General features: G+C 38.2%; 1 protein-coding gene across 3 annotated transcripts in view; it reads left to right on the top strand.

Moving 5' to 3' along the window:
• Positions 1-12,335, top strand: part of GRID2 (glutamate ionotropic receptor delta type subunit 2) — a 710,183-nt gene that overhangs the window by 588,716 nt on the left and 109,132 nt on the right. For all 3 annotated transcript variants that reach the window (XR_004240290.1, XR_004240289.1, XM_032109710.1), the window contains exon 12: positions 10,721-10,859. Coding sequence is in view for 1 of the 3 variants with exons in the window: in XM_032109710.1 (XP_031965601.1) it covers positions 10,721-10,859 (139 nt within the window). In the remaining 2 variants the exon portion in view is untranslated. The remainder of the gene's footprint in view (positions 1-10,720; positions 10,860-12,335) is intronic.

Genomic DNA, 12,335 nt, shown 5'->3' with positions numbered 1-12,335 from the left:
TCTATATCCCCAAAGAGGAAAATCCTTGCTATCCTGTAAAGTCACCTTTGAAGTCTCTTTACACTTCTAAACACCCTGAGTTGTGATCTTAAGCAGGGTGATAGCTGATTTGCAGTGAAAACCAGGTTATTCAGCTTTCAAACAAAAGCATTTGTATTAGTGATTTTCATCAATAAATGACATTATAGCATTTTTCTCTGATAATTAAAAGGATGAGGGATTCATTCTGTCCTCTGTTCACAGTCATAATACTACATTAGGTCATCTGAATTTTAGAGATCACTTTGATAACAACATTACAGGACGCACCTGAAGTGGAATTTTAGTTTGAATTTTAAAATGTGTTATTTAGGAACATAGTTAGAGCTCCTGCACTGGTAATGATTGAACTCTATAAGGCTAGGAGTTCATTGCAGAGAAGCATTCTGAAAATTAAAGGATAACTAGAATTAGTGACACGAGAAGTGAACTAAGGTATCTGAGATGCCTGTGATTCTCTTGCCTCTGAAGTAGTCAGGGTTCACTCTGTCCTGATGGATGCTTGGAAATCTTGGAAGAACAGATTTATAAAACAGGTCATAACTTTTAAAATTCAAGCAAAAGCATAATTTTTAGTGTGTAATCCTTTTTTAAATTCCTTTCACCCCCTAAAATCTTGAGTCACAGAATTATATAGAGGTAAAAAGATTATGGGGAAAACTCCTTGTCAAAAGATGTGGGGGCTTTACTGGAATAAGGGTTTGTACTTCTGGTCACACTGCATTGTTTTGTGTTTCTCTTGGCTCACAGTTGTTCAGTTTCAGCCAAAGGGGACTCTCTCCCTCATATTTATAACGTCCTCTCTGACAGGCTCTCCGCTAAAGCCACACTTTATTACCTCATAAATGACGTTGCTTAGCTTAATGTTAATTTTACATACAGATGGTCTGTTTTCAGTCCATTGTGCACAGTTCTTTCTGCTGTCCCTGAAGGTGCTAGGCACAACCCTGTCAGTAGCCTATGGAAAGGCCACACTAAGTAAACTGAATGTGCCAGTAACACATACATTATCTTCTTAGCCACTTATGAAGATGTACCAGAGATGATAATTGTGGCTGATTGCTTTGAGGCTTCGCAGCATTTGAATCCAACCATTAGTAATTGAGAGTCTGGGTCTCAGCATCTCTTGAAATCTGATCTAAATGCTGCCAGTATGCAAGGTTATTTTTTAAGATCCAGTGCCAATATCCTCTAAAATATTAGCAAGCATATATCACTTTGATGCATTCCCCGTGGCTGCAAATAGCACCTCTACACGGGCATGCAATCAAGTGCAATCCTAAAAGCACACATCACATCACAGTGCTCCTGAAGAGGATCCCCAGAAGCTCCCTGTGTTTCTTGCAAATGCACATTGAGCTCTAGTCTTTGTTTGTCTCCATGTGTGTATATTAATAATTATATTCTGTAAAACTATTGCCTTATGTGTCAAAAGTAGAAACAAAGAAGTATCTGTTCAGAGAATTTTTTTTTTTTTTTTTTTTTTGCAAAGAGCTGTTGGTAAAATTGCTATGCTTATTGCACAATTATTTATGATTATGTAATTGGATGGTACTGTATTTGGTAACCCCAAAATTAAATTTGAAACCCTGCCAAGTCTTCTAATAAACCAGTGCATTTCAGCAGCATTAATACAGTATATTTTGTCTAGCAGATTGATGAGAGGTTGACAGCAAGCCTCACAGTTCCAATGTGGTCATAGTTACAGATATCAAAGGATGCACTTTCAAATTTCCAGCTTGTAGTATAAGACTAGTAATTATTCTTCTAAGGGCTCCCAGTAACTTCAGCAAATCCCAGTAGATGCCTACATTTTCATTTTAGCTGCAGTCATTGCTCCTCTTTTGTAATGGCAGCAGGAGAGAAAAACAAAATATACTTTGTGATACATTTTCCAGAGCTTTTGGAAACACTGTACAGGCTACTCATCCCCTCTCTCTCTGATTATGTTGCACAAGTCACTACAAGGTATTTGCATTATATTGATGCACACTAATGTTTGTAGCATTTTCTTTTATCTCTCATGAACTTTGATTTTTAATTGAAAATACATTTTGCTAATTCCCAGAAAGACAGAATCTGACCACCGCAAAATTGCTAATATCTGAAATGTCATTAACCTTGGGTCTAGGCCTAAAAGCCAGGAATTAATTCCTATAGATCTTGAAGATTCATCCTGTAAATACTACATAATAGGAATGAAAAACTGATTAATGTATGTTATTGAAGCATCACAGACACCAGGAGAAGCTAGACCGCAGGCATTTACTAAATGGTTGATACGATATGTTTCCCTTCCCAATTCTTGCATTATTGCCACCCTTTCAATAAGATGGGTGGAAAGAAACAATTTATTGTTGTGAAGGGAATTATAAATATACTATAACTAATATGTTATGCTAACATCACTTTAATCAGGTAATTATTAAAAGCCTGTTTGGCCTTTAAGGACATTGATTTAATGGGAATTAATTTAATGATTGAACACTGTTTGTGTAACATTATCATTGCTAGTGATGCAGAAAATTGGAATCTCAGCTCAGCTGAAAAGAGTTTAGACTTTTTATTATCACATTAGATCCCATTCTACTGGAATGTAGTTATTAGACCCTTTTTTATATTTTCAATATATATTTAAATGTTTGGGTTTTATCTAAAAATTTCTGACTGAAAAAGTCAGTTGAAATTTTTGTCATTGTACTGCTCTCCTTTCTGATAGAGGCTTGAATTTCTGTCTAAAATAGCCTTAAAGAAAGTCCATTAGATTTTGGTTTTGACTTGCTATTGCTTCTCCTATAAAATAAATTTTCTCTGTTTTCATTCTCTGCTTTCTTCTCTGCAAACCTGACAATTTTTTTTAGGAGGAACAGAGTTTAGTTTATGGAATAGTTTTACAACTTTAAGGACACAGCAGCTTTATAAAGTAGCAGCAGATAGAGCACAGTTCTATCTAGATTATTCTGAGGCTGAATCCTGCACTATCTAGTCACAGCTTAGTGGAAATGGTGAACATTATAAAAGAAGTGTGTTCAGTTCCTGAGGGTTAAGACAGAGTTAAAGCTGACCTTTATTGTTACAACTCCCTTTTACCTACAGGTGTGCTGTCTCTGGATGCCCTCCTTGGTTTGCCCTTAGGAGTGCTCTTGTCACAAATTATTTTTCATCTTTGTAGTGCCTCTAACTACTGTTGTATATAAATTACACCCAGGGAGGAAAGGGAAGCACATAGTGAAGTGGTGCGTCTGACAGACTGCTGCAAATAGATTAATTTTCAAACAAAATTTTACTCAAGGACGTCTGACAATTCCTCCTGTATCTTGGCAGAATTTTCCAAGGGAGCCTGGTGGCCAAATGATTAGCCCTCTGTCACTAGAATGAAGCAGTTGCAGTAGACACTAAGATCAAGTTAGGCAGGCTGGGTATTTGAAGACTGATCAAAAAATAATTTGATAATAGGTATAGCAGAGTCTCAAACTTACAAAGACTGTAGGTTACTAGCCCAGTGGCGAGCAATGCTGTAGTAGGCTGAAGTGCTTTGCACTGGGTAGCACTGGCCCTTTTCTTGATGCTAGAGGATTTTCTAGCTTTGGAGAGGATATTTGCAAAGAACAAGACTGAAGAACCTGTACTTCAAGCAAAGTAGCTTGTGAGCAGGCCTTTGATCAATCTTTTGGATATTTCTATTTGTCCATCAGGTCGTATGTCAAGGCCCTCTGACCAGATTATGAGATGGGCTCTCTGGAATGTAACTTGATGAGGGCTTTGTGACTTGATTAGTCCCAGCATTTGAAATCTCAGCATGGGTAATCTCTTTTTATTAATGAGAAAACAGAGCTGAGCAATGAGCCTTAGTATGTGAGTCAAATGCCAAAGGCACATCCAAAGAGATACACAGCAGTAGCAAATGGAGGATTTTCAGAGGGAGTTTTCAAGATATGAAATGTAACTTGGAGGTGATTACTGGTGGGCAGTAACAGAGGGTGACAAGGTAGCATGGTAATCTCTCTTTCAGATTGGAGCTGGCTCATGCCTGCCCTCCTTGGTAGGAGGCTGGGGGAAGCCTAGATCTGCCTGCACAAGGTTTTGCATATACCCTCAGGTTAGCTGGCTTCCAGAGCTGTTGATAAGGATCTTTAAGCATGTATAAGATGCAGCTTCTCAAACTCCTTCACAGATTTCAGATAACTAGGAGTGATTTGAAATAAGCCTGAAGGAGAGGAATGATAGTCTAAGATTTTCACCCTGTCACATAAAGGGGAGAAATAAATGAGGAAAGCTTTCTTTTGTGCATCATTGCTTCCCTTCTGGGAGTGCAGTGAGGGCAGTGCTTCCCACCCAGCTGAAAGAAAACAATCTTCCAGGGAGAAAAAGTAATGAGATTAGTCAGGGGATCATTACACTAACAACAAATGGTAAGAGTAAGTGATTGTTTAGTTCAGAAATAAGACATTAAAGGGCAAAAAAAATTAATCAGAGCACCAAAAGACAAAGTGAACACATTCTTTAACAGCCTATAGACCAGCAGGAGAAATCTGAATAATAAACAAGAACAGTTAGACTCAGAAATACAGAATTGGTCTTCATGATGTTTCTGAAATCTTGTAGGAACACTTGGAAGTAAAGTCAGATGGACAAGGTTGGCAAATGGGCAAGAAGGTGCCAAAATAGCCTTAGGTATTTCAGAAGCTGAGAACTTGGAAAGAACTGATTTTGGTTTTTTTTCTGTGACTGTGTGCTAATGACTGGAGCACAAAATGAGATGGGAGACAGTGTCTGCTGCAGGCCACCAAATCACACTGGAGTGGAGGATGGTTGGCTCCCATAATGCATATCCGTAACACATAAGGGGAAGTGTGAGGTGTAACAGGGGTAGTCCGGCTGAGTGATGGATGTTTCAAGCCTCCAGCTGCCCACGCTGAAGCATCTGGAATGCATATGTAGAGCATATTGAAAGGAAAAGGAACATTGATTGCACCAAAGTGTTAAATTCTACAAACTTCAGAGAAAAAATTACATGGGGAGAAAGTGTACACAGAGGTGAGGCAGAGCTGAGAACAACAGGAAGGAGGGTGCTGAAAACTTTGTTAGGAGGTATAGAAACCTTAATGATATTGGTGCATTAGGTGAAGGTGACACCACTCAAAATCGTTATGCCAGAAAGACGATAAATATTTCTCTTCTGTGCTTGTGAAAATAGCAAATTAAATACTTTCTGTGTTGTAGAGGTTAAATGGTAGCTACTAACATCAGACAGTTTCAAATCAGCAAATTCAAACAAATTTCGCCCAAACATTTAAGAGAGTTTGCTGTGCAGCTTCCAAGATTTCTGTTTGCTGATTTGAGTCTTAGAACATTGGGCAGGTTCTAAAAAGATGACCAAAAAAATCTATTGTAAACCTAAAGACCAAGCTGAAACTTCAGTGCAAGTTTTTCTTCCATCCTACTATATGGATGTAACAAGATGAGACTTAACAAATATAAACAGACGTTTAACAATTTCAAAACATATAACCATTTAAAAAGTCTACACATGACTTTAACTATTTTATTTGAAAAAGCAGTTATCATTGGGATTTGATGGAAACTTTTATAATCACTTTAGTGATTATAAAAAAATTGGTTCCCTTCCAATCCTACTACTTCCAAAAACTCAAAGAACAGTTCCTAATATATTTGAAGTATTTTCACAGTATAGTATTAACATGTAGATGCAGTGCTCTCTCTTTAGGAAGTAAAGACCTGAAGAAACATTTCATGTGTGAAACAAAATATCTGAATGTCTCTTTTGATTTTTTTTTTTTTTTTTTTTTTTTTAAATCACCACATTTTGATACAAACCAAATGCTACAGGAGGAACAGGTGGTGTGGTGAGTAAAAACTATAGCTGGCTCTCGAACTTCTCCACACCTTGTAAGACCTGGCTGCCAGCCCTGCCTCATGATCAGTTCCTTCTCCACTCCCAAACCCCTGCAATCTGCCAATATTTGCAAGGATAGGGAATTCAGCCACTGATTTACAAGTTTATTTGGAAGGCATTACCAGTTCAAGGGGTTGTATTCTCCTGTAGAATAATTCATCATGCCAGCTGTGGTCAATGGGTGTTAACTTAGCACAAAATGAAATATTACAAGCTCAGGTTATGGCATGCCAGCTTAGATGTTATGGAAAGGAATACATGCAAAGTTCGAGGAAGAATGGAGATGTATGGATGGAAAAAAAAGAAAATAAAGGAAGAAAAATTCATGATGAGAGATTTCCCGACAAGTTCCAAGCTGCATTTACTTCACAGCTGGTATAAATAGGTGTAGGCTTCATTGACTGTAAAATATTTTTTGTCCTATACTGAATTGAACATTTCCAATTGAAAACAGGAGAGATTTTATAGAAAATTTTTATAGAAAGATTTTATAGATAATTTTATAGAAAGTTTTTAACAGAACAATAGCAATAACTAGTGCCCTGAAAGATTCTGCCTTTGAATAGCTCTGCTTTGCAGAGTTTTGCAAAGATCGCAGAGCTCAGTCAAACTTTAGGTTTTGTTTCTCATGGGGAAAAAAAAAAAAACGGAAATATAAAATGCCTTTTCCTCTGTGTTAATACAAACTACTTCCCTTACACCCACTCTCTATTAATGTCCCTTTCACAAAGAAAACAGAAGAAATACATTGATCTAAACTGTTTGCAACAGACATCTACATTTCTTTATTTATGGAAATTGCAGAGGCACAGCATAATTGATGTGACTGTTCTAACAGGCTAAAGGCTAAATTGCAGCCAACTCCCAGTCCTTTGTGCTTTCTTACCAAAGGCCAATAATTCACTGAATGTGGATAGAATTTTTGTAAGAAAAATCAAAATCTGTCCCCAGATAACCCACACTATTATTTCTTCACCTTCTTTTTCAAAGCACAGTTGAGATTCTTGCTTTCAATTTTGATAGTATTACAGTTCCTCCACAAAAGAGTCACAATTAACATATTTTTCATGTTTCTTTAAATTATCTAGAAAACTCCTTACACAGAAATTCAGCTCACTGCGGTTTTTCTTCAGGCAAACAATCGACAAATCCCTGAGAACAAGATGTTTGGAAAAAGAGCCTATGCATTTTGAATTCTTCAAATTTAGTCCAGAATTATAAAATACCAAGATCTCTCTAGGCTGAGATCCTCATTTTCCCTATTTTGCCCATTTGTCCTGTGATTTCGTCCCTCCTTCTTGCCTGTACTCCTCTTTTGTGATTTTTGATGTGAAGAAACCTTTAAACTGACTGCTAATGAGGGAAAATAATTTTTTTTATGTACAAATTTGTATGGTAATTGTAGAGTTTCACATTTTATCTTCTAAGTTGAGTTTTTCCTGATATTTAGGTCTGTCATAATTATGCATTATATTGTTTGCATTGTCAAGACAATGCATTCTTTTTCCTGCCTTCTATTTAGCTTGAAGCACTTGGAAAGAAATGGGAATAAACAGAAATTTATAAGATAAGTTGCAGTCTAACCCTGTCATCTGAAGTAGGCCAGCATTAAAATGGTCTAGGATTGATGAAGCAGAGCTGCATTAGATGAGAGTGGGAGGACTAAAAGTAATTTCTTTCACTGCGACTTCTACAGTAATTCAACTTTTTCAGAAAACTCCCAATAAGATTGATTTTTCTAGTCCAGTTTACCCTGGAAAATATCTTTCCCTTCCTGCACATACAATCTGAAAATTTTAAAGGCAGATCAGATTTTTTTAAGTGATTTTAGCACACATCATGTGTCAGATGCATTATACTGGGAGCTGTAGCCACAACATAGGTGATGTGCAGGTAGTATATCCTTTGTACTGTGTGTCCTGTGTGTAGCCTCTTGTAACTTGACTATGTTGTCACCCATAAAGATGTCAACGCACCCAAAACTCATCCTAGACCTTGGAAAGCAGAGCTCAGGGAGGTTTGCATGTCTGTCCCTCCTGCACACTAATTTAAAGTCAAGGGTAGTAGTATCTTTTAGGTCTGTAGCTCTCTGTCATGGTAATGTTAAGGGAAAACCAGTGATTGTTGCTCTCCTGAGTGACTTGGCACTCTTCTGCGCTGAGAAAATGTGGATTGGGACCGAAAGAAAACTTCAGAAGGTTTTGTCCCCAGGAACAAAACTGGGGAGAGTGAAGAGGTTTCTTAAGGTGAACTGTCATGGTGCAGGAAGTGTCTTAGCAAACAGTGCAATGGAACAAGACTGTATCGCATTAAGTCTCCTAAGAGATGCCAAAGAAATTATACCATGGCAGTAAAAGATGTCCTTTGATTTTTGTTTCTTTTTTTCTTCCTCTGGGAAAGGTGGAGTACCCTACCTGTACTGCTTAAAAGTCCTGCACCTGTGCAGTTGTGGTGTCAGCCCTGCTTTAGAAATGATGGTTTAAGAAGCCTCAGTGGAAGGATTGTTAGAGGAGTGAGGAATTATTTTGGTATGTGTTTATTGTACATGTACTTAGATACAAGTTTTGTCCTCAAGCTTCATTTATTGACTGCTGATATACAAGGTACAACTCTGAATTAGGAACAAGGCTTCACAAACAGCTAGATGAAATAAAAGTGCTTGGCCTAACCAGCGTTCATGGGTTTTAAAGTCTGTTTTTAACACGGGGTGGAAAAGGAAAAAGTAATAGTGAATAGTGGGGACAACCTTACAGACATATGGGAAAGCTGTATGGACAGTAGGGAATGCTGTGGCTGAGGCATCTGTAGTGACTTTCGTGTTCACTTGATGCACAGCATCCTCCCTTGAACCAGAAGGCAGGTGTGTGAGTTTCAATGGTCCTCTCTCTTCTGACATCTAATTTCAATTCAAAAATGTGAGAATTTAAGAGTTTTAAGCTGAAAAATGAAAATGCAAGGATGCCCAAAAGATTATTGGCTTCTTGTCAATCACACTACCCATTTCAATTAAGTATGAAGATTATCTGCAGGGATTGGCAGCTGAAAGTTAAAAGGACAAACAGCCTTTTCTGATAAATTAATATAATTGTTTGCTCTTTTCATTTTATTAAGAAATCATTTTTAAATTAAGTATTCCAAAGACATCGCAAAAATTGTTGTAAAGTAGAAATGCTCTATTAAAAGTAATTTAAAATTTGTGCAGCAGAGAAACCCAAGTCTTCAGATGTTGAAGTTAGTGTTCACCTTTGATAATCCTTAGACTGAAATAATATCTCCCAATGTGATCAGTAGATTCTTATTTCAGGCGATTACATGGCATCTTGGAAATAAAAGAAAACTCATTTCCAGCTATGTAGGTCTAACAGATTTTATCTTTCAGTTCTGGAATTCTCAAAAGGCAAAGGATTTCAGTGTTTATATACCAAAAGTATAAATGAATGGACGCAATTGTTATTTCACATATGGGACAATTCCACATCACTGATGCAGGAAAAAATTTTCAGATTTGTATGGCAATGCAGAGTTCCCAGTGTTTTGTATAGGTAAGAAAAAATTAAAGCAGTAAGAGGATCCTTAATAGACAACATTGATTGAACATACAGTTTCTGTACATAAGTGAAAATTATTTGTTCTTGGAATGTGAATAATTATAATTTGTATTCCCTTAAACTTACTTGCTCTGGAAACATTAAGGAGTTTTTACATAAGTGAAGAACAAACTACATACAGATGATTGAATCGGTAACAAATTGCTTTTGCAAATCCCAGGCATTGTACCATCATAAGATTTTACATCTGAGAAAGCTACCTCAAAAATAATGTCAGCTTCTCAAATTGCTGAGTGTAGAGGGAGAGGAAAAGGGTGAACATCTCGAGCAGTTGACTGTGGGTGCTTGCTGCGTTCATCTATCCCCCTTTAGTTATTTGTAGGTGTGACAAAACATACTGCAGACCAAAGGGGGATTAAAAAAAAAAAAACATTTCCTTCCTCTAAAAATCTGAGATTCATATGTTTTTAACAGAAAGAGCTATTGCAAATACTCCAAATTAGTGTGTTTTGGGGCAGCTATTTGCATAAAGACTACTGCTTCTCATGGCTTGCATTACTAGGCTCTTGTCTCACAATCGATGGTGTGCAGCTCATCCTGGGAGGCTTAATTGCTGCTCATGTTCTGTTTACATGGTAGTTGGATTTTAAAGGAAAGCAACCATAGAAATACAAAACAATGTTTGCTTTCTTCTTCAATACGTGTGGTTTTTTTTCCTGCATGTCCAAGTTCACTTGCAGCGAGTTGTACCCACACATACGGTTCTCACGAGCATCTGCCTGCCTACAGAACTGTGAAAATTAATTGTGTTTTGATGGGATTTTTTGACTTTATGTTCCCCAGAATGAAAGAAAAACTTAATTAAGGTTTGTAGATAAGATCTCTAAGGAAAGACCATTGTAAGAATTTACTTTGGCTGCTTTTGTTCTGAGATCTAGAAGTCTATTTCCATTACTGGACAGGACTGGCAGATGAACTGCAATTAAAGGCACAATAGCAAAAGAGATTAAATATAGGAGTGACAACTGACAGCATGGGCTCCCTTCAGTGCTTTTTCTTGCATAGAAAGTGCAGCTCCAAGTCCTGCTCGGTTTACTGAAGCACCAGGTTTTAATGAACTGCTTTACGCTGTTAACCTTGGGGTCCAGTTATCCTGAGCAGTGCATGAGCATTCCTCTGCCAAATGAAAACTCTTGCTTTTCCTTCTTCCCCACAGGAGGAGAGGTTCCATACACAACTCTGGCAACCCGACTGATGATGGGAGCCTGGTGGCTTTTTGCTCTGATTGTCATCTCCTCCTACACGGCCAACCTAGCAGCTTTCCTCACCATCACACGCATTGAGAACTCCATCCAGTAAGTTGGCAAAGAATGATTCAAGGGAAAGGAGGGAGAACATAAATATACATGTAAAGGGGTATAACTGTTCTACTTAAATGTGAGAAAAGGAATAAGTTTTTATCCTCTTGAGAAGTAGTTAGAAAGTTAGAAAAATAACAATATACCATGGACTGTCAGTCTCCCTGGAGACGCTTTTTTTTTAGACTTTGAATTGTTGGCCTCTAGCAGATACTTTTCCATGTGGCAGACATACATATGTAAGCTTGCACACATACATATTTTGAAAGAAGCAGTTGAGTTTGAGACGACCACACAGCATCAGTATTTGAAATGGGAAGGTATTGTTGCTGCGTTCTCCAGCTCTGCTTTCCATTCAGATGTATTCCACAGTACTTATGTTCTGACACTTTGGTCAGGAAGAGCACAATGCTTCTTCAATGTATGGGGAGCTGAAAGCTGACTTCCCCTATTCTTGCCAAGGCAGAGGTGTGTTAACCACAACAAACAGTAACAAACTCAGTCACCAGTAATCTTTGCTCCTTCTGCTCCCTGGTGCTCTCTTACTACATAAACAGACTGCATCGTTCTCTCTTTCCCATCTATTCCTTCTTTTGCTTCATGCCTCCCTAAAATGAATGTCCTGGTCTTCTCCTACCCCTCTTATGGTGAACTCTTTCTGTCACACCTTCCAGTCTTTTTTTGAAGATCATGTCATCTTTTTAGGTCTTCTACCCTCTCTCTCTGCCCTTTTGCACTCCAGTATCCTCTCCTTCAGCAAGCTGCCTGCTGAGTTATCCTTGCTCCCGTGGCTCCAGTGACATCCTTCACCTTCAAGTGCTCGCTCCTGGATCAAAGCAGACACTAGAAAATAAAGTGAAGCATTAGCTAGCCAAGCACTGTGAGGGGCAGCTGGCTAGTTTTTCATAGCAGGTTTATCTTGAGGCTACAAGTCTGTGAAAGTATGTGAGAGTGACAAAATTACCCTTTCCTATATATCCTTCTTTGCAAAAATCATAGAGTGACTTTAAAGAAGAGAGGCACATTTCACCATATTTCTTCCTTCAGAAAGGTAAGAACCTGACCTTCAAGTCAGGCTCAACAATGACCTTAGGGAAAATTCCATTTTCCCAGTCCAGTCATTGATTCAAGTCCCTGACTTGTGTGTATCATCACCTAAGGTCTTTCTGCCTCTAGTTCAGCTGCTTTCAAAATCTGCCTGAAATTCCCCTTGAGACAGTGAGCCACTATCACAGACTGAGCAGGGGGAGCCTTGGCCTCCTGTGTGTTCACAGGTCAGGATCAAGCACCACTGTGTGCCAGCAGTCACTCTGCTCACACAAAGGCACTTCTCCTCTAGGTGAGGATTTTCTATGTGCTAAAAGCAGGCCTGGCTTTCACATGTGCTGGTAAACATCTGCAATAGCAGGCAAATAAACATCTGTAATAGCAGACAAATTTCATTTGCAACTGAAGCCCAAGTCGGACCCAAGA

The sequence above is a fragment of the Corvus moneduloides genome, chromosome 5, assembly GCF_009650955.1.
Source record: "Corvus moneduloides isolate bCorMon1 chromosome 5, bCorMon1.pri, whole genome shotgun sequence".
NCBI classification, from domain to species: Eukaryota; Metazoa; Chordata; class Aves; order Passeriformes; family Corvidae; genus Corvus; species Corvus moneduloides.
The sequence above is the reverse complement of the archived record's forward strand: the minus strand, read 5'-3'. Positions and strand labels throughout refer to the sequence as shown.